The 23,227-nt window shown below is 40.7% G+C and overlaps 1 protein-coding gene across 3 annotated transcripts in view; it reads left to right on the top strand.

Annotated features, from left to right (window-relative positions):
• TMEM182 (transmembrane protein 182) overlaps positions 1-23,227 on the top strand; it is a 41,243-nt gene that overhangs the window by 3,021 nt on the left and 14,995 nt on the right. Inside the window, exons 2-6 of one of the 3 annotated variants that reach the window (XM_043536632.1) lie at positions 618-702; positions 4,648-5,076; positions 5,542-6,303; positions 10,245-10,344; positions 10,838-10,936. In XM_043536632.1, coding sequence (XP_043392567.1) covers positions 5,842-6,303; positions 10,245-10,344; positions 10,838-10,936 — 661 coding nt within the window. In that variant the 5' untranslated portion in view covers positions 618-702; positions 4,648-5,076; positions 5,542-5,841. Of the gene's footprint in view, positions 1-617; positions 740-4,647; positions 6,304-9,320; positions 9,850-10,244; positions 10,345-10,837; positions 10,937-23,227 lie in introns of those variants that run through there. The other 2 variants (XM_037897926.2, XM_007068952.3) reach the window with 2 other exon arrangements.

Genomic DNA, 23,227 nt, shown 5'->3' with positions numbered 1-23,227 from the left:
GGCCTCGGGGGGAAGAGGAGGAGCAGGGCCAGGGCCTTGTGGTGAGGGGGGCTAAGGCTCACCTCAGCCTCCCCTCCCTCCACCACCCCTGAGCCTTTAGTAGGTACAGAGCAGCACTGCAAGGAATCTTGGACAAATGGTGTCCTGGCATCATTCAGCCTGGCACTGGGATTTGAACTTTGCATTTTGGGACTGTCCCATCCAGTTCGGGACTGGTGGTCACCCTAGTGACAGGGTGACTTAGAAGGGTTTCTTTTAAAAAAAAATCTGGTTAATGGAAGGAATTATTTCAAGGATATAGCCCAATTCAGCTTTCTCCTCTCTTCTGGTGTTTTCACTGTAACTAGACAGGTTTCAGAGTAGTAGCTGTATTAGTCTGTATTTGCAAAAAGAAAAGGAGTACTTGTGGCACTTTAGAGACTAACAAATTTATTTGAGCATAAGCTTTCGTGAGCTACAGCTCACTTCATCGGATGCATTCAGTTAGTCTCCTCAGGTGCCAAAAGTACTCCTTTTCTTTTTAGTGTAACTAGAGTTGAGTATAGCAGTTACCTTTGTCCTCTGTTTCTTTTTCTATGTCTATCAAAAATATTAACCAACATACTTCTGTTTTTTAGGAGTTCTGCATAAGGGAGGAATGATGCCTTCAGAGAAATGACTGAGTGCCTTTTCGGAGTGAGGCATGATGAGAACCTTCCCTAGGTATAAAGAGAAATCCTAGCAGAAGAAGCTTAATTTGGTAGGCTGCAGATACGGAAGGGATCTAGGCCTAATTAGAGAACCAACTTTTGTCTCTTTATATATTTTTTTGTTTGTGTTAATAAGTTAGAACTGTTTTTTTAAACAACACACCTTGAATTCGTGCATTTTATGCTTGGAGCTCTGGGGATCCTGCTGACTCCATGTCACATCAGAAGATGGTATTTAGGGATCTCTGTCAGGACAACCAGGAAATCCTAGAGATCCAAGCATATGGTTAAGACTATGGAATGATGCTATGGTCCTAGAAACACCAAAGGATGTGCTTGTCCTAAAACAAAATTTGAGAACCTTGGCCACTTTTTCTAGGGCAGAGTTACTGGATGAGCAAAAATAAAATGTAAAAGGTAGCCTAAGAGTACCTTTGAAAGAGCAGCTTGGGTCCAAGTGATTGGTACATGATATCAACAATGTTTCAACAGTTGAGGTATGAGCTGTTGCAGGCCCTGCTTCTCCAACTACATTTCAATGAGATCATTAAGATTTCTAGAGCTTGAGGTGTTATACAACATGGCCTGTTCTCTTGCTTGCTAGATCTGAGATAAATTTTATGTTACCTCTGAGATTAAAGAACAACAATAAACCCTCTCTGTCCCAGCCACACAAATCTGAACTAAATAGGCTATGTCATTTTGTTGATACTACTAATTTATTAGTCATTTATTTAAACAGAATATAATCCTTCAGGAAGGCAAATAGATTGTGTCACTTTTCAGATTTTCATGAACCATCTTAAGGACATCTTTCGATAGAGTTGTCACGATTACAGGGCTAGCTGCACTTTTGCCCTTTTTCTGGACTCTATGAGCACATCTTAGGCATCAGGCCTTATGCCTTTACCTATCTTGGGGTGGAATTCTACAATTTTCCCTCTCCTAGGCTGGGCTTGGGGCTACAGTTCCACATGTATCAACTGTGCTTACCAGCTCTGACTGAGTTCAAACACCTGTGATCTTCTTTTTGGGAGTCAGCAGTATATAGTGATCAGACAGCCTGCTTGAACCAAAGTATTGTTTTTATTAATAATAGGAACAAAACATTTAGTGAGAAAGGACTTCAGAATAACCGTCTACACACGTCTTACCTGAAGTATTACTCTTCCTTGATGGTAACCCAGGCAGACGTCCCAGCACATGCCTGTATCTTAATCTGGTTCCCCCAAACAACTTACCCTCAATCATTTTGAAACTGCTGTAGTCCTGTTCATCCTACATTCATTCATTCATTCAGTAACCAGGTCAGCACACAGCACTCATAAATTATTACAGAGCAGCTCCACTTCCATCACATGAGTATTAATGCCTTCACTTCTCAAACACATATTGTTAACATCTGCCTTGCATATGACTATAACATGGATTCACACTGGAAAACTTTTCACCTGTCAGATAGTTAGTGCCCACAGTCGCACTGTGGGAGCAGTGCCTACACAAAATATTAATCCAGTTTATGATACCTATCCCATATAAACATATAGGGAAGGAACCTGAGTCCTACAAAGGTCACTTTGCTTCCAGACAGTGCCAAGTGACCTTAAAGCTACTACAAAGAGGCAGCTCAAGATTCCCCCAGCATCCCGGCTGGAGTGGGGTATACCAAGGCGGAGAGGGGGTGTGACGGGGACAGGGCCAAAGGGTGATGTGCTCTGCTGATCTCCTGTTGGTGAATGAGCCTGAAAGGATCGTTCTAGTTGATGCATGTTAAAGCAGCTTTAACTTTTATAGGAGGCTGGTTTTGTGCCCAGGATTGGGGAAGAATAAAGGAGCTTCAGGGCAACCTTTATTTCTTTATAAGCTGCCTCAGCATGACTAAGGATTGAACCACTGCAAATCCTTATGTGAACGGGTTACATTCACCCCGTTGCAAAGGGCCAGCACACAGCCTATGCACCACTTTAGTCTTGTTTAAGCCTTGTTATAATGACTTGTGGCCTAACTCCATAGACATTAAGAGGTCCCTAGGCCAGATGATTTTCACACAGTGTGCATGCCCAGTATTCTGAATATGGTGTAATGGATACCATATAATCCAACTGGGGATGGTTACTGTGGACTAGTTTCTGTATGAGTAAGCGAGAACTTCTAAAGCTATTTAACATGTCTTTCTTTAGCAGTTAATGGGCTATGAGATCCTCGGAGGATTCAGCTGCAGGAGCAATTTTCTCAGCAACTGCCATACTAGTTGCTTGGTATACGTTGAGACCCAAGCCAGTATAAAATGCTGTTTTTAGATCATGGATATATCTGCCAGCACAGATAAGGAGCTGCTTGCCAAATCTAAACATACACACAAAACATTGACTCAATCACACACAAACATAAACAAGCAAACAAATACCCCCCACCCTCCCCAATAAACTAATCAAGCCATTTCTCCTACTGACTGGGAAAGAAAAAAAGAGACAGACTGTTATTGTTATTTCACTTCTGAATTCTTGGGAGGTGTTCAGATGCTGCACTTGCTGCAGAGCCATATAAACACATAAATAGATAGAAACATGCAGAGTTAGGAGTCAGTTGTAGGCTTATTCAAAACAGACTGAATCTTAAAAATCTTGTCAGTTTTCTTAAATGATATATCTGAATTAATCCTTTGTATTAGGTCCTTTACTATAGTCTGCCACACTAAAAAGTAACAACATCAGTTAACAAAAATTAGGCGTAATGAGAGAAATTGATCCCTAGAATAAACTCATTAAACTCAGTGGAATTTTTTATAGCATGGATGAATTTGGCCCAGTTAACTTTTGTTTTTAAAATCCTAGTCTTACTACAGACATTTATGGGCATTAGATATTATGAATCAGTGACTGACCTTACAGTAAGATTCAAAAGAATGATTGTTTTATTTTGATAAGACACTCTTTTCTTTACCTTGATTGATTTTACTTCCTAGTGATGAACCTTCAGGGTTTAATGCAAGTATTCAAGTGGTGGACAACATGAATTTTCATTAGGACATAACAAGTCTTAATATGGCTTCTGATTCATTCCCAATTTAGAAAGACATAATACCGAAGATGTTAGAGTATTTGGAAGATATGAAGGCCAGAGAACATGCCATAAATAACGAAGAGAATAATTAAATTAGGGCCTCTCAGAATGAACATTCTAAATTAAGAACCAAAACACGGCATGTACAGTATTTTAAAAATAAACAAATGACGTAGCTGTCAATTGAGTTCAACCGAACTAGTCATATGAGTGAAGTTACTCACATGTGGAAGTGCTTGCAGGATCAGAGCCATAGGTATCTCTCCTCCTGTCTGCTACAAGCAGGGCTGGATTTAGGGACAGGCAACCCAGGTGATCACCCGGGGTGCTGGGCTTGGAGGGCGCCGGGCTTAGGGTGTTGTTTCTATTGTTTAGCAACAAAAGGGAAAACATAATGTTTGAGGTAAAATGTTTCAAGTATTCCATATGTGGATTAATTTTCCACTAACCTCCTAGAATGTTGTGGACCTTTGTGGAACCTTGGAGAACCTAACAGACTTTTTGAGAACTACATTTTCCTTGAACCTCTTAGAATATTGTCATTCATGCCCTTGCAGGTATATAAGGGGCATGGCGTGGCGTGGCGTATCCAGTCAGTCAGTGTGATATAAGGATGAACTGAAGTGAAGTGAGAGCCCAGCTGCAATATTGTGAACCTTGTTTTATTGTGTAATTGTGAAAGTGTACTTGTGTTTTAAGAATTGAAGATAAGTAGCAACTAATAAAGGACATATTTAATGAGATGCCAGAGCTATCTATCAAACCCCTTTCTACACAATATAAAAGAAATACTGTTACTTCTTTTGCCATGCTTAACACGTAATGTGTAATGACTTTCTAAGACTGTGGAACATAGACTTTTGCTCTTCCTCATACTGTCTGTTTCCCCCCACAGAAAATAAAAGATGCCCCTGAAGAAACCTTCAGGAGCTCCGTATAGGAAGTGAAAAGCTCAATTGCAATATAGTTTGCAGCAAGGGGCAAATCTGATGGGAAAATATTTCAAACAGAACAACATAGACCGTGCTTTAGGCAGGAGTGATCATCTCAGTGCAGAAGAAATTGAGGAGTGAAGCATAAATGATGGAAGTCCTATTACTAAAGAATTAGCAGATTTACCAAGGCTATGACAATGGTGTGAACACGAAGGGAAGAAACAGTGGCACCCAGGCAAGGATCCTTGTGCTGATTCTTTCTTCATGCCTTCTGGTTGCCATTCCCTTACCTGGTTGTGTCAGATGCAGCTTCATCTTCTGTAGATTCAGTTATCTCTCTCTGGAATACTACAAAGGATATACATCCTGTTTTCAGCATCAGCTATCAGGTAGAAGATCCTCATGGACAGTGTTACAAATCTGACCATGAAGCTGCTAAGTGACACTCTCTGGGAGAGCCGTATTGACAGCATAAGGCCAGTGAGGTACCAAATGACTGAGGTCTATGACACCCTGATGGAACTAGCACAGTCAAGTAAAGCTGAGGCCAGAATCTGACACGAGGCGAAAAGCCTGGCAAACCAGATCTCTGACTTCAAATTTCTGGTCTCAGTTGTGATTTGTGGTTTGGCACAATATCCCGTTCCAAGTAATCATTATAAGCAAGGCATGGGGGGAGGGATAGCTCAGTGGTTTGACCATTGGCCTGCTAAACCCAGGGTTGTAAGTTCAATCCTTGAGGGGGCCATTTAGGGATCTGGGGCAAAAATTGGGGATTGGTTCTGCTTTGAGCAGGGGGTTGGACTAGATGACCTCCTGAGGTCCCTTCCAACCCTGATATTCTATGATTCTAGGATTACAGACTCAGTCAATGGACATCGCGACTGCTACTTCTTTGATGAGAAGCTGCCTTGATTTCGTTGTGGCCTACAGAGACAATGGATTTGAAGATGCCATCACTGCTGCAAAGGAAGGGTGGAGAACTTAGGAGTTGAGCCTGTCTTCAAGGAAACTTGTATTCATTGGAAGAAGAGACAGTTTGGTTATGAGAACAAAGATGAGGTGATGGGAAGCTCGGAAGAAAAATTCAAGAGGGAGTTTTTTTGCTCGCTGTTGACACTGCTCAAGGGTCCATCAAAGAAAGGTTCAGACAAATGAAGCACCACAAAAAGATCTGGGGGGTTTGGTATGACATCAGTAAGCTGCCAGTGGACAGGAAAACACTCTTGAACAATTGTATGGACCTTCATTGGATGCTGACACACGGGGAATGGTTGGATGTCAATGACAAAGATCTCTATATAGAATTGGACAACATCCGTCACATTTTGCCACACAGGAAGCACTCTCCACTTCAAGTTCTCCAATTCTTTCATGATGCAGAGCTGAAGGACACATTTTCTAATATGTGGATCGCTTTGAAGATTCTGCCCATGCTGCCAGCCACAAACGCAAGTGGTGAGCGTAGCTTTTTGAAGCACAGGCTCATTAAAACATATCTTCGATCGACGATGGCTGATGAGAGATTGACATTGCTTGCTGTTTTATTGCTTGAAAATGCCATTGGCCAGTCTTTTGATCTCTCTAATGCTGTGCTTGAGTTTGTGAGGGAAAAGGTAAGAAAAGCGACCTTTGGAACGAAAGGAATAGGGTTAACATTCTAAGGCTGTCACCTACTGTAACATTTTTAAATACTGTTCCACCCAATGTTGGTGCACAGTTCAATTTCTTGATGTTAGAATATTTTAGTTATTCTTAAAATTAAAAAAAGTTTCTGTCAGCTTAGAGGAAACTAATTTTTTATTTGCATATATATGGCATTAATAAATACAGATTTACAGATCCTAGCGTCCAAATTTATCTTCTTATATGACAGGGATAAATCATGCATGCAAATTGTGCATCAAAGTTGTGACATGGGCTACAAATGCAATAAAAAATAAGGTATTAAAAATTTAAGAAATGGAGGGGTAGGGGAGGCACTGAAGACGCTTCTAGCCTGGGGCACCATTTGGTCCAGAGCCAGCCTTGACTACAAGTGTCTCTTGCACAGGCTTATATAACAAGAATTAAACTAAGTGTTTTATTACTTTCACAATCTGTAGTCCAATGGTTATGGTACAAAACTTGGGGTCTGGAAACCTGAGTTCTATTCCTTGCTCTGGCATTAACTTACTTTGTAACTTTGGATAAGTAATTGCACTTTCCTCAGTTGTAAAAATAGGAATAATTATGCTTATCTATCTTCATAAAATGATTTGAGATGTATGGAAGAAAGCAACTATAGATCAGGGGTCCCTCGTATATGTCTCCCCCTTATCCGTCATTTCACATATCCGTCACTCAGCAATACGGGAATGTGTTCCGATTAATGTTGGTCCTGATCCACTTATCCGTCGCTTCATCTTCTGCATGGCTTTTCTGTGGGTGCTTAGCACCCACCAGCAGCCAGCATCCCCCACCCACAGCGCCTCCTGTCTGCCGGTGGCCCAGCTTCTCCCCCTCCCTCCAAGCACCTCCTGCATGCTGAGACACAGCTGTTCCCCTGCATGCAGGAGGCGCTGAAAGGTCGCTTTGATATCCATCGCCCTTTTCAAGAATGCAACCCCGAAGTATACCAGGGACCCCCTGTAAGTATTAATATTATTATTTTCACTTAGAATAATATTGTAAAGAAGACCAAATTCAGGCTTGTTCACCTTCTCAATACAGGCACCAGTGTTGTCCAACTGATATGGTTGATGGGATAAATTAATAAAATTGGAAATAAATTTATGTTCCATAAAATTGGGAAATAATATTCTTTAAGGCAATCTATGATGTACAGCAAATCAAAATGAATTCCACATCCGCTCACTTGGACCTTTTGTGTCCAGTTATTAAATAAAACTTTACATTATAATAGATTGTATTATAACACGTGATCATTCTGAAAAAAAAAGAATACAAATAATATAATATGTGTAAGACAATGTTGGAAAGTTTCACTTATGGTAGGAACTTGCATGACTTTAGATCCACCGTAGACAATGGCAACGCCCTCACCCCCATTGACTTCAGTGATTGCAAGATCAAGATTTGTTGAGCTTTGGGCATAAATGATTTGTAAGTTAATAGTTCCCAAGGTAATAGGATAACTTTGATTTCAAATAATTGTTTCATGACACTTTCCATGGTTCTGTTAGTAGAACACACCATTCTAATCCAGGACTAATCCCTTAATAAAAGTTGCTTTACTTTCTTTTATAATTGAACCACATTCACTGCTAATGCCTCTTTGTAGTGTGACAAAATAAATAGTATCAGTAACTCTAAAAAAAAGGAAATACTGACAAAGAATCTGTGATTGAAAAATTCATTTACTTTCATGTGTCTAAGTTGTTCAGTGTAAAAGGGCCATCGCCGTAAAAGAATATCACACTTACATTTTGCGCTATTCTAACTTAATAAATATATATCAGGTTTGCAGTAAATATGTCTTCTAACAACCTGCAAATGTGGCATTGGTTAGATATACTAATTGTGTAATCTTATCCAGACGTTGAAAAACCTTTACCACTCAGCTGTGGGGTTTTCTGCTATGGGTTTGATGTTGGTTGGCACAGGGAGCCTCTTTCACTTTCTTTCCCCAAACACGCCTGTGTAAGATCCAGAAAGATTGCTGACAGCAGTGTTCCTGTGGCGGGGTAGCTAGCTTATCCAAAATAATAGGGTTCTCTGGGACTGATCCTCTGCTAGGGTAAATTGCCATAGCTCCTTTGACTTCACTGCTTCCCAGGATGGGAAATCAATGGAGTTTTGCCTGAGTAAGGACTGGAGGGTTTGGTACATTGTGCCATATCAGCACCCATTCTTGGGAATGTTCCCTGTACTCATGTTGTATCATATATTCTTGGGAATGCTCACTTGCCATCAAAAGAGAAGGGTGCTGGTAGGGCTTTCTCTGTGGGGGACTTGGGAACTTAGGAATTCATTCCATTGTCATGTTCCATTGGCCTTCAGAGCGTGTGGCAAAGCTCCTTCTTTTTAGAACGGCTAACATTTATGCAGCAGGGACTGGGACCTGTGGCTGCAGGGATTTGATTCTCTTTCTGGTTTTGGAGACTGCTTTCTTTCTACAGTATTGCAGTTTAATATGTGTAGGGGGTGGCTGAGTGCCTTGGATAGGTGCTATTATCTACACCTCTACCCCGATATAACACTGTCCTCGGGAGCCAAAAAATCTTACCGCGTTATATGAAACCGCGTTATATCGAACTTGCTTTGATCCACCGGAGCGCACAGCCCTGCTCCCCCGGAGCACTGCTTTACCGCATTATATCCAAATTCGTGTTATATTGGGTCGCGCTACATTGGGGTAGAGGTGTATTGTATATAAATCTGAATAAGTAAATAAAGCACTTGAAGACTTAATCTAGCATAATTAACTGAAGCTAATTGCAAAATATTCTCTTTTAAAGCAAACTGAATTTACAACAAAAGTTTTCATTCAAGTTGGGATTTTGTGTGTGTTCGCTTTCCTGCTAATGGCAGGAGAAATGTTCACTGCCAAATTTACATGTTGTAAGTGCTTGTTGTAACTATGTGCTGTAATCCAGCCCAGGTGGAATAATGAGGGCGCTGCAACTTCATTTCCCTTTCACTGTTGCTGGTGCACCAACTGCAATAATATTTCAAGTCACTCCCTGTCTCTCTGAATAGTTAGGGGAAGGTCAGCTATTTTTGACTGGCCACGCCTTGATAGAGAAACAGAGTAAAGCTCTTCCATCAATGTCCTAAAATAGAAGGGCCTTTCCATTTGTCAGGCTGAAGTCAGCCTTGTGGAACACAAGTCAGGGAACACAAATCAACCCACAAGGCACAGGGAAAAATCGAAAGGCAAGGAAAGAGAAATTTCTTCAAACACAGGGTGCATTCTCCAACCAGCACCTATTGTCCACTTGCCTAATTTTTTACTTTGAGAGGGTTGATTTTTAAAATACTTAAAAAAATATTCAGATTCATTTGGAAACAAATCAATGATGAAACTGAGTGTGGGGATATTTTTTGGAGGCTTCTTCGGGGCGCTGGGAGTTTTGCTCTTTTTGGTGGCCTTTGGGACAGATTACTGGCTTCTTGCTACAGAAGTTGGAAGATGTTCAGAAGGTCCAAACAATACCATGGTTAGTATGTATATTTTTTCTTCAGAATAATAGCTGGTATTAGTTTCACAGATGTGTTAATCTCTTCTTCACGTAGAAAGAACATACTGTATGGACACTAAGTCCGACTCTGGTGTTTATGGGCCTGATCCAAAGCCTACTGCAGTTAGTGGATTTTTATTTACTTAATTTGGCTTTGTTCAGGCCCACTGTGCTCAGAACCACGAGATGCGAGCTGAGCTTTTGACAAAGGAGCTATAATTGTACAGGTTTTCTTTAAATAATCTGCATTCAGGTAAGATGCATTTTCAACTAAAAACCTATATTTGATGGGATTTGATTCTGTTAGGTACCTGAAAAACACCTTGACTGTGCTCATGCATGCAGGCGACAAAGATTGTGTTTGTTTTGTGCAGGAGGAGGTGGTCACTTTCCACCATGAAGGTTTCTTCTGGAGGTGCTGGTTTCTTGGAGTTGTTGAAGAGGACACTAACAATATTTGGAAATTCTGGTACAGTAAGTGTAGTTTATATTTTTACACTACCTTTACCATGTTAATGCAAAGGCTGAAATTCTTTTTCTTCTTTATCTGGTGCAATATCTATATCTATATATATGCTATTATCTCATAAATAAGGACTATCTCTCATCTCTCTCTCTCTCGCTCTCTCTCTCTCACACAAACACACACCAGATTCTGGCCACCAAAATGATTGCTTTTACTGCTTTGGCAGTGCAAATTACCCTTACAGCTGCCCTAACTGGGCATTCTCCTTAGGTCCAGGAATCCCCAGATGGCATGGAGCTGACAGTGCTGATATCCCTTACTCGGGCAAAACCCTCAGTGAGGTTAATGGGGCTTTTGCCTGAATAAGAACTTGGAGGCTGGACCCATAGAATTCAGTCTGCCACTTTAGAGAATGTGTTTAAAAGTGTTCTACTCAGCACAAATACAACTCATGATCATATAAATACTTGACATTAATGTTTAGCCTTTTTTTCCCCCTAGCCAACCAATCGCCGTCTAAGAATTGCACACATGCCTACCTTTCTCCATTTCCTTTTATCCGAGATGAACACAACTCAACCTCCTATGACTCTGCAATCAGTAAGTACTTTCTCGGCTTCAAATGTATACAGTGCCTATAGTTTCAGGAAAACAATTTGGATACTTCAGTATGAAGTAGCTTTATCATTTCACGCAGTTTAATTAATGGAGCTTTGGAATTTCATAGTCCATATGATTTTAAAATGTGTTTGGAAGTAAAAATGTAAGTAAAAATTCTATCATTTCATTTCACCAGGACTGCACTGCTCATTTCTGGAAGCCATAATATTTAGGTTACTATTCAGCAAAGACTTAAGCACATGCTTAACATTAATCATGTGAATAATCCTATCGAAGTCAATGGGACTACTCACATCCTTAAAGCTAAGCATGTGCTTAAGGCCTTTGCTGGATAGGGGGCATAGTTTCCAAATGTGAAATTTCCTTTTTAAGAATCTGTTCTTCTGTTTTCCCAATAAACAAAGTATCTTTCCCAAAAAAATCTTAAAATTGAAGATAGTATAAGAGTATAAAAGCACAATTTAGTGTCTTCAAAGAGAAGATTTATCTTAAACTCCACTAAACTAAGAGCCAGTCTCATAGAATTAGACTGTTCATGTGATGAATTATCCTATTGCATTTATTTGTGCTTTTCTCTGATTGATTGAGTTAGTGGTTCCCTCAATGTTTTTTTGTTCCTGTGTCTTCGTGTTGGGCTTTGTAATGGGGTTCGATCACTGCTGGGATGCCTCCTTGTGCCTGGGTCTAGAGATCAGCTCTTGCTTGGTCTGGCACTCCCTTCCATTGGTTCCTTGTACTGTGCCCCTTCCCCCTGCTGGGATTTAGGGTGCTCACTCTCCGTGACTCGGCCTTCCAGCCAGATCACTATTTAGTCCTCCTCTTCCAGGTGTCAGCATCCCACGGGACAAGCTGTCCATATCCCATGTCAGACAGTCTCTGGTCCAAGTCCAGGTCCACTGGCTGGTAGGGAACCCTGGCTCTCCACTGTCTCCAGGTTCCAGCCCAGGGACCCGATGCCTAGCAACCACCATCTGCTCAATCTCAGACCTTGTTGCTATTTCCCTGGGCACCTTCCTACCTCACTTCTTTGTCTTCTGCCCCACCTCAAGATTTACCAACACAAGCTTCTTCTATTTGCAGTGGCTACCCCACCCCTCTCGGCTTCTTGCCACTCTGTAGTCCAGGGCTTACTCTCCCCATAGATCTCCTTCCCTCTTGCCAATTCCCTTTCTCTCTCTGGAGTGACTGCAGAGCACCTCCCTATAGCTCCCTCCTGCTCTCAACTTCCAGGCTTTATATAAGCCCCAGCCTGCTCCTGCCCAGGTGGGCTTCATCTTCAATTAGATTTTGTCCCTGGTTCTCCTCCAGGTGCAGCCTATAAGGTCAATTGGCCGTATTTAACCAGCTCATGCCTTGTGTGAGGTGAGTATGGATACCTTCTATCCTGGAGTTGCTGAAGCTGGGCTTGCAAGTCATCTTGCTCCATCTCTGGGTCACCCATCATGAGAAGCAGTTTACTCTTCTCTTCCATGGTGTTCTGGTACTTCTGCTAATACTCTAAGTCTTGTGAAGCCACTTGCATGGCTTGCTCTACAGCTACCAACTTCTCTTGTAACTCCTGCCTTGGTCTGCTCTCCCTCAGCAGCCTTTCCCTCAGGATCTGAGTTCCCCACTGTATATTGGTTAGCCTCTGTAATTGTCCTAGTATCATTCAGTTTTATCTTCATGGGACCATTTCTTCCTTCTAGTTCCTTCCCACTTTCTGTCATTACAAACCTGTTGGCCTTCTCTGCTACTGCTACTACCACTACTATGCCCCATATTGAGGGCAACTGGCTCTTCCTCTCTTGAAACCTGGCCCCTTTCCTGGCTATGTTTTACCTTCTTGTGAGGACTATGCTTCCTCACATGTCCCAATTCCTCACAGGAAAAAACAGGCACCTCCCCTTCCTGCTCTTGTAACAGGTGGGACTCTTAGTCTGTCCTGTGTTCCTCCCATTAGGACAAACCTTCTTGTCATGAACTAGGTATACCTAATAGTAAGTGTTTTCAGGATCTGATTCTTGTAGCATATACTGCTTACATAAGAAAATAACTTGCACTGTCAACAGTTCTGTTGACGTTTTAAAAATATTAACTAGTGGTCCAGGAGGAGGTCAAACGTGGCCAATCAAGGTCACAGGTCAAATCCATGACTTTACGGCACACCAGAGAAATTTGTCTTTCCAATGACATATTGTGGAACCTTCCTCTCCTAATACCCTAGGAGGAGTTTGCATTCAACTAATCATTCATAAATTCATAAGGAATCCCCAAATTACATTATATGATTACACAGAAGTCGACAAACAAAGAATAAGAATGGGAGAAAGGAACATCATCAACATTTCTTTTTAATTTTAGTTAATATTTGCCAATAGATCCATTGCTCAAATATAATTTACCTAGCAATATTTTATATTAGGAGATTAAAAACAGAGAAAATTGTACAATAGGTGATATCCCAGGAACTCTATATTCAGAGCCATCCCTACTGTACAAATAGATACAGTTGGATTGCTTCGGAGCTCATTAAAATTCTGGTAAGAAAGAGATTGTTTCTGCATCCAGTTCATGGCACACAAGTTCATTTTCAGCATCTGAGTCTAATTTTTTATTAGAGCAGATATTTACATTCAAGAATATTTTATCATGATCATAATAACCCCCTTTGCTATTTAATGCCTTTTTACATTATCATCGTTTTTGCTAGTACAGAAACTTACTCATCTTTAGTCTAGCACTCCCATATCCACAATATTTTAGTAGAACAAGCTTTTGACAACTTGCAGGATCAGCATTTGTTAAATTTAGAAATACTAGAAGTGTATCCTCTTATTCTTAACATACCCTGGGTGAAATCTTAGCTCTGATGAAGTGAATGGCAAAACGCCTGTTTATTTCAATAGAGCCAGGATTTCACCTATTACTTTTTGTATCTGTTTGGCAGTGTCCAATATGGTATCTCAACTAACCATACAACAAAAGGAAACTATTAAAATATTGATATTATTGCTTCCCTTTATCTGTGCTTCTACTGTTTGTTAATGGTCCCAGCTTACCTTAACCTCAACCTCAAGGTTGCAAAACAAATTCTATTATAACCCCCATTTTCACATGCTTATAACTTTCTCAGACATTCACCCTTGGAGGTAAAATCTTCCAGTTTGTCTCTTCCTGAAGGTGAACTATTTTTTTTTAGTGAATCCTGAAAGCCACATTTTAACTGTGAAACTGTGGAGGGAAAAAAAAAATCACTTTTCCTTCTGAAAAAAATTCTAGCCACCCTTTTTGGAACATGCATATTGCAAAAGAGATGCTCTAAGCTAGTAGGTCCCAAACTTGTTCCACCGCTTGTGCAGGGAAAGCCCTTGGCAGGGCGGGCCGGTTTGTTTACTGGCCGCGTCCGCAGGTTCGGCTGATTGCGGCTCTCAGTGGCTGCGGTTCGCTGCTCCAGGCCAATGGGAGCCGCTGGAAGTGGCGCGGGCCGAGGGACGTCCTGGCCGCCGCTTCCAGCATCTCCCATTGGCCTAACGCAGCGAACCGCAGCGGCCGAGGAGCCACGATCTGCCGAATCTGCAGATGCGGCAGGTAGACAAACCGGCCCTCCCTGCCACGGGCTTTCCCTGCACAAGGAGTGGAACAAATTTGGGAACCACTGCTCTAAGCTCAAACAAAAGTTATGGGATTGATGCAGGAATTACTGGGTGAAGTTTTATGACCTGTGTTATGCAGGAGGTCAAACTAGATTATTTCAGTAGGCCCTTCTGGCCTTAAAATCTATGAATCTGAGTAAAAACAACAACTGAAGTTTTAAAGCTAAAACTTGTGTGAAAAAATATATGTATGCATGTTATGCAATTTTCAAAAGTTTTTCTCTAAGCTATTTATTTTTCAAGCCAAGTAAAGGCACAGGATTTGACCCTGTATGTGCGATTTGACTTTAATGGGCTTTGCATCATATCAGAACAATTTGGTGCTAGCTGCAGGCTGTAGTAGAAACACTAATATTCATGCTTTTCCGGTACCACACTGAGATCAGTTATTTGTGAACATCATTTCCAGTTTGCCCAGCTAAAGCTGCTCAGGCAGAGGAAAGAAAATAGTCTCGCAAGGCCAAGGAGTTTCTAAACCTGGAAGATTTAAGTAGCACACAGGAGGCCAAATTCCCTGCTGGGATAACTCTGTTAATGTCAGTGAAAATTTGGCCCAAAGCATTTAGCGGCAACAGTTCAAAGGCGCCTCAATCCACCCTCCATTTGTTTGCTTATTCCTTTGCATGCTCAGTTTTCAAGCTGCAATGCTTGTATGCTCAGTGACAGTGATCAAAAATGTGCATGCAGATGGAGGCCTTAGAGTTTATGGCTGTCTTTAAACACTGGTAGATACATTTAAAATACCAGTTTATAAAACATCAGGCACAGAGCCCAATTCATTCTGCTGCTGAAACTCAGGCTGCAACGCCTTCAGTGGGCAACTCGGGTAGAGATGTGGTGACACAAGCCACCCAGAATCTTGGCTTTTTCGGAGACTTAAATGTACATTGTAGTGTTCCTGGTTTTCTTGCATTGTTGCCCACACTTACACGATCAACTTTTAACAGTTAGAGTCACAGCTTCAAAACTGTAACTTGTTACACTTTATACAGTCACCATTATTTTGTGCTACTTTACACGTTCACTTTTGTAAACACCATATGTCTTTCGGTGATAGAATGACAGTTTACACTGACAGTGTGCAGATAATAGGCAAACACCTACAGACTCTAGCTGTACTGCCACTGGATCCACTTGCACTGAATTTTATAAAATAATAAAAGTTACAAACGAACAATGAAAGAAAACCAAAATTATTCTGTGCATAAGTAAATGAATAAATCGTCAAAATACATTAATCAGAAACATGTACGCTCATTTTTAGCCACATAATTCTCATGATATTGATGGGAATCACACAGATAATGCTGCACACTACTTTGAAAAAAGTAAGGATATGGTATTAAAATAGTAATGCAGTGATATCATTATTAATGTATTCTATCTCATGACTTATACCAGATCACTTAACACCAAAGTTCAAGTAGTATCACCTATGTTGTCAAATAACTTTTGCTACAACGTGTTTTTTGAATTAAAGAAATATTATTATTATTTTTTCAAATCTGGAACTGATTGTGCAGGTCTTGCAATGCAAATAGTCCTAATTTGCACATGTAATCCCATTGGCCTCTTTGGGACTCTTCCCAAGAATGAGGGTTGTAACATTTGGTCCCTAGTCAAGACATTCATTTGATTTTAAAATTGATATTTCCAAATTGATTTGCAAATAAAGAGCCATTCCTCAACTGTTGTAAATCGGCATAGCTCCTTTGAAGCCAACTCAGAAAGCCACTGAATTCATGAATTTACACTGATTTATACCATCTGAATAATCTGACGTGTAGCTGTCATAAATATAAAGGGAAGGGTAACCACCTTTCTGTATACAATGCTATAAAATCCCTCCTGGCCAGAGGTAACATCCTGTTACCTGTAAAGGGTTAAGAAGCTCAGCTAACCTGGCTGGCACCTGACCCAAAGGACTAATAAGGGGACAAGATACTTTCAAATCTTGTTTGGGCGGGGGAAAGGTTTTTATTTGTGCTCTTTGTTTATGGGGTTGTTCTCTCTTGGGACTGAGAGAGGCCAGACAGAAATCCATCTTCTCCAACCCATCCTAATCCAAGTCTCCAATATTGCAACCAGTATACGTAAGCCAGGCAAGGCAGATTAATTCATCTTTTGTTTTATGTGAATTTTCCCTGTGTTAAGAGGGAGATTTATTCCTGTTTTCTGTAACTTTAAGGTTTTGCCCAGAGGGGGATCCTCTGTGTTTTGGATCTGAATACCCTGTAAAGTATTTTCCATCCTGATTTTACAGAGATGATCTTTACCTTTCTTTTTTTTTAATAAAATACTGCTTTTAAGAACCTGACTGATTTTTCCAAGATCCAGGGGTTTGGGTCTTTGATGATTTTGTAATAAATTGGTTAGGATATTATTCTCAAGCCTCCCCAGGAAAGGGGGTGTAGGGCTTGGGGGGATATTTTGGGGGAAGATGTCTCCAAGTGGTCTCTTTCCCTGTTCTTTGTTTAACACGCTTGGTGGTGGCAGCATACTGTTCAAGGACAAGGCAAAGTTTGTACCTTGGGGAAGTTTTTAACCTAAGCTGGTAAGAATAAGCTTAGGGGGTCTTTCATGCGGGTCCCCACATCTGTACCCTAGAGTTCAGAGTGGGGAAGGAACCCTAACAGTAGCCCTTACTAGCTTTTTTTCCTCATCCTATCTGACTATTTATAGTCTGTGTTTTGTACAGTACTGAGCACACACTGTCAGCACTTAACATATAATACATAATGATATGGAGGCAGAATGACCATAGAGATTAGGAGAATTTCAGTTTTTTCAACTATTATGTTTTAATGACTGAATCAAATTTTTGGCAGCTGTGTTCCTGTTTTGAGACCAACCTAATAGAACTAGCATATATGTCTAGTCGATTAGTCTGTGAAATATGAGCCCTGGCATTTGAAAATAAAAACGTCATATGTTACCTCTAAGGTTTCTATCTCCAGGGCAAGAATTGTTTTGTATAATATGGGCACATATTTGAGCCCAACAATCTTCCAGCTATACATTTCCAGGGAGAAATATTTAACAGAGAAATGTATCAGCAGCATGAAAATTGTGTTTATTTTACTGTTAAGATTCAGTGTTTTGTTTTGTTTTAAAAAGAAGTAATTATTACTCAGTGGTAATTGCTGGTAATAGAAATCTTATGAGAAAAAACTGTCTGGCAAGATTTATACTGTTTCCAGCTGGGTCTCAGAAAGGGCCCAATACTCACAGGATGAGCCCAACTGATCTCCCTTACATTGGTTTTGACTTCAGAGGAACCACTCCTGATTTACACTGCTGTATCAGGCCCTCTACGTCTAGCTTTTATTTTATATTTTTGGGGGGACATTTTGATACTTCTGTCCCTGGGAGAACACAAGAAGGCAAAGAAAAACAAAGTTTAGTTCAGTATTGGAGTTTGTGGGTTAATGTTCAGGTCAATTCTTCTCCAAATCAGTTAGCACTCCTTTTTCATGATTGCATACACCTGTACCCACACACATGTCAAAAGGGCTTTTGGCTTTACAGTATTTTAAGAAATGTATCTTTTGCTTTAAATTGTTGCTTTCTATAGACAAGTGGTTCCCAGACTTGTTCCGCCACTTGTTCAGGGAAAGCCCCTGCCGGGCCAGGTTGGTTTGTTTACCTACCGCGTTCGCAGGTTTGGCCGATCGCAGCTCCGATCACGGCTCCTAGTGGCCACGGTTCGCTGCTCCAGGCCAATGGGGGCGGCGGGAAGCAGTGGCAAACCGGCCCAGCCTGGCAGGGGCTTTCCCTGAACAATCGGCGGAACAAGTTTGGGAACCCCTGCTATAGACTATCAGAAATGTATTCAGTATGTTCTCTGAATGGACCAAATTTTAAGGCATTTGCAGCTAGAATTCTAGGTGTTGCAGAAAGATTAATAAAATAATTGGTATAGTTTCATGAATTTGGTATTAAGATCTCCAGCTAGAGATCTGTGCACACCCTTGTTACAGTTGTATCCTCAACTAGCCTATGCCAGAATATCTTACTTTATAGTTTCTGGGGTATGCATCACCCTTGCACATGATGTGTGTGTTGTGGACTATTCAAGTCCTGATTCTCTGCATAACATTTCACAATATATTTGTCACCAGTGATACTTTGGATGCCCTCTTTCTTTGGAAAATCCTCTCACATCCCTTGACATAAGCTTTAAAACAGCTGAGAGTAATGCTTAATGAAGCCAGTATGATCATGTCCTATCATGTTTCTCTACCTCACTGACACTGTTGTACTGCTGTAGTTACATTAGGCACCCTTTAAGTCTTCCTAGATCAAACATACCACTACTTTTCTTCTCTATTTGTAGTACAGGTATGCATTAAAATACCAGATCATGAATTCCTTTGCTAGCAGGGGTAGAGAGCTATTTCCCCCAACTACCACGGGAACCATTTCTCAATATTCAGTTCACTGCTGAAGACCAGCCACTTCAGCTAATTAATAAATGATGTAGAGAAGCTCTGAAGGGAATCCCCTTAATCCTCAGTTGGAAAGATGATAGGGTTTTTGGAATAAAGCAGGCTAATAAGGGAACAAGAGAATCAACCTGAGTGCTTCACTAGTGACTGAAGATGTTGTTCTTCAGGAAAAATAAATAAAAAGACAAAATTACATGCCAAGCAATATGGAAAACTGGTAGCACATGAAAATGTTAATGTTCCTGTGCTCTATTCTGAATGGAGCAGAGCACAAAGACAGACAGCCTGTTCTCCTGTTTTGTTCCAAGCACGATTATATTTTCAGGCTTGCCTGACACTCCCAAGGGAAGTTCTGTGTCGAGATGAAGGGAAAGTTTGCTGAACTGATTTATGGAACTGTTCAGTTTTAAATTATTGCACCATAAAATGGTGGTATGTAAGATGAATACTGTCTATAGGGTTACCTCAGAATGTGCAGTATTCCCTTGTACTTTCTTACTTTGACTTAAATACTACAAATACAGTACTGAAGTTAGCTAACTCAGTACATCCGGGAAATTAATTTACTTAGGATCTGATTCTTCCACCCTGGCTACGGTTGAGTAGTACCTTACTTTGAGCCAGAACATAGCCTATCCTAAGCACTGTCTCAAGGGAGTAGAAGGGGTGTAAGACTCCCCTTTAATCCCTTGCACAGGCACACAATACTATCGCTTCTTGCAAGCAGTCTCCCCTGAACTACTATGTCCCTCCTTACATAAGTGTAGAGAGGGAGGGCATGTGGAGAGCTTTGACTCTGCTCCCTTCCCCACAGAATGCCTGGCAGCACACTGGCATGTAGAGGAATGCACGCTGCAACCCTTATAGACCGGTTGTAGTTTACTCACTCTCCAGAGCAGCAGGGAGACAGAGAGATAGTGATTTGGGGAGTTATAATCTCCCCATCCCAGGCAGCTTCAGGCAGCACAACAACATACTGTCCCTTTCTATGGGCTGTTTTGCAAACTGATGTCCAAATTCCTATGAGTAGTAGTGGTTTGACTTGTGGCGTAAGGTATTATTCAGTTTGAGTAAAGACTGCATAATTTGACCCTTAGTTTTCCCAGGTGGTTGGCAAGTTTTTACATATCATTCCTGTGCAATTTGGGAGTATTTTGTAATTTCATTTTGGGCACCTGTGGTAGCACAGGTCCATGGCTCAGAATGCATTAATGCAGAGTACTCGCTTTATACACAATCAGTCTAAAATAAAATGGCAATGTTACATGTAAATCAAGTTTTGAAACATTTAAGTTTTTGTTCTTAGACAGGCCCATCAATGTGGTTTCTAAACATCTTCCAGAGTTTAAAATAATGACAAGAATGTGTGTTACATAATCAGATAAAGATACTTTCTATTCTGCCCCCAAGGGGAGTGAGTTAGGTGGGATTTGGTGTATTTATTCCAGAGATGCCAATAGATTAAGTGTTGCTGTGTGGGAAAGCAAGGTCAAAGAAGTGGGATATGCATTTGGATCTGAAGGTAGTGAGGTTCGTGGTCATCCATAGTTCCCGTTGGAATGTATTCCAAAATCAGTGGTCCACCACCAAGAATGACCTGTCTCCTGCACACACAAGCCCTTAGACCGTTGCATTGTTATTGAGAAGCGGAGTTGGCGAGATCTTGGAGAATGAAGGAGTCCTTTAGTTATCTTGGTTCTAAGTGTTTAAGGACCTGGAAAATGAATACTGAGATCCTAAAGTTGACTCATTGTTCAATAGGAACCCAGCGGAGTGGAAAAGTACTGGCGTACTGTTGCTGACAAGGCAAACTACTCCATTCTGACCTGTTACAGCCTTTTCAAAGGATGATGGTTTCAAGCCACCATATATGGAATTGCAATATTCCAGTCTGGAAGTAATGAAGGAGTTCATGGACACCTGGCCAAGTTGGCATGGTGTTTCCTAGCTAGTGATTGATGAATGAATATATTTTTTGTGGCTGACACTATGTGGGAGGCCAGTTTCAGTGGACACTACAGAAGGACTCCTAGACTTCTGACTACCTTAAAGTCTGGGGGCAAACTTCCTTGACTAGTGGAGACATCACATAGTGACAAGCATTGTAAAATCTTTCCCTTTAACTACCAGAATAAATTCATTCTTGCTTGAGTTTAACTTCAGCCAACTCTTTCGCAGCCATATGCTGATCTTGGCTGGATAGTGGAATAGCTGAATGACAGAGGGCTTCATGATTGAAAGATAAACAGTTGAGTATCATCTAAACATTGTTGACATTTGAGTCCATAGAGACTCACAGTTTGTCCCCATGCCACTTGTAAATACTGAATAGGCTAGGAGAGTGGTCTGAATCCTACAGAACACCACAGTTGAGAGCTCTGGTACCAGGAGAGAAGTTGCCTGTTACCAGCTTCTGGGTGCAGCCCTTCAGGAAGAAGGCACACCATTTTAGAGTGTTTCCCCAGACAAGTACCACAAATGTCATTGACAACTGAGTATTTCATTACCGGTAGTGCTTCCCTCCATGTATTTTACTATGACTTCTTCTTTTTCCCTTTTAAGAGACAATGGTTTGGCAAATAAATAGTGGATTTGAAAAATCCCAATTTTTGATTTTGCAAAGTTATATACTCTTGCCTGTCAGACTTCGCTTCACTTTCTAGTGTGGAAAATTGGCAATTAATGTGTTGTTGGCTGCAAGAAAAGAGATTGGGATCGTCATAGAAGTTTGCCATTATTTTTACAGGCGTCATAGGTAAATATTTTAAACAAAAAACCTGGAGCCATATATACAAATGTATATACACACACAAACCACCTGTCACATGTAGATGTTAGCAGTATTTAGTTTATACTAATAAGAAAGTTATGTTAGTAGAACTGGGAAGGCTTTCCTTACTTAAGTGAAGGTTTTAATGAATCTGAATTAGTTACATTTGTACTCCCTTTGTGTTCATTTTCCATGAACATTTAAGCAAATCAAGGTCTGCTCGTAGAATTTTCACACAAAGCAAATTTCAAAGCTGCCTGTATGAGTAGTTTCAGAAAGTAAATATTCAGATTACATACCAAAATTTTTATGCTGGAGGTGCTTGTGTTCTTGTCCACTCAGAAAACAGAAATAATTCCATGTGACTTTTCTGACCAACCATAAAGATACAGAGGAAAGCTTTTCCAGGTCTGTTTTTGCCAATATGTTCTTCTCTATATGTGACTTCCAAGTCTCCTGAGCCATCAACACAAAATAGTTGGGTGGTTATAGACTAGTTTAGCAGCTTAGGTTTTAAATGGGGAAGTAATGTCCAATGGGCCTGCAGATTGTCATGAAACTTCCTGAACTACCCAGGTGAATATCACAATATGACACTTCTTCAAAGGCCCAAGACTGAAGGCCTTGAGAGATTTATTCCTTCAACCCGTGATTCACTGTCCATTAAATAAATCATGTAAGTATGTGTTTACCTTTAAATATGTGCTTCAATGCTTTACTGAACTGGGGCCCTAGTTCCCAGGAGATCTCTCCATCAATGTTTATCTGTGAAGGAAGAACGCTTTGCGCTGGCTGTGAACCTAAAAATACAGTTAGCTGCTCTGATAGCCACTTTAAGACAGATGATGGAAGGGCAGTCCTTCCTACCCCTGAGCTGACCCATGGATGCTACAGGAATATGATTATCTTTCTGAAGCTTTGTCTGATTAATATTTAAATCTCTGTTAACAAGAAGGTATTAGTTAACATATTATAACTAACACATTCTAAAAGTCTACCATGGACAAGGCAGTGTATACTTCAACACAAGCTAAGCTGGTCAAGTTAAAGCCTGTAGACTTTTAGAACATATTACTTAGAAGGTGTTAACTAACACCCAACAGTGCACCTTAAAATCCTAGTCTAGACAAAATCGGAGTGACTCCAGAGTGGCTGCTTCTAAAGAGCTGTAAATTTGAAATTTTCAGTTTGCAAATCCAAATGTAAAAGCTGCTTAGTTGTGTCATGCCAACAGTTGGTCAATGGTACTAAGAAGTCACTTTTTCTTCGATGTTATCTGGTTTGCATGCTTTTCCTTAGCCAGGTAGAAATATTTTTACTGACTGAATTTCCAGAACTCTGCAGTTTTCAGATCCAGAGTTAGAGATTGTAACAACTCCTAATTTGGCTAATGGGCTGCATTAGTACACCCCTTCTT

Source organism: Chelonia mydas, chromosome 1, assembly GCF_015237465.2.
Source record: "Chelonia mydas isolate rCheMyd1 chromosome 1, rCheMyd1.pri.v2, whole genome shotgun sequence".
NCBI lineage: Eukaryota > Metazoa > Chordata > Testudines > Cheloniidae > Chelonia > Chelonia mydas.
The sequence above is the reverse complement of the archived record's forward strand: the minus strand, read 5'-3'. Positions and strand labels throughout refer to the sequence as shown.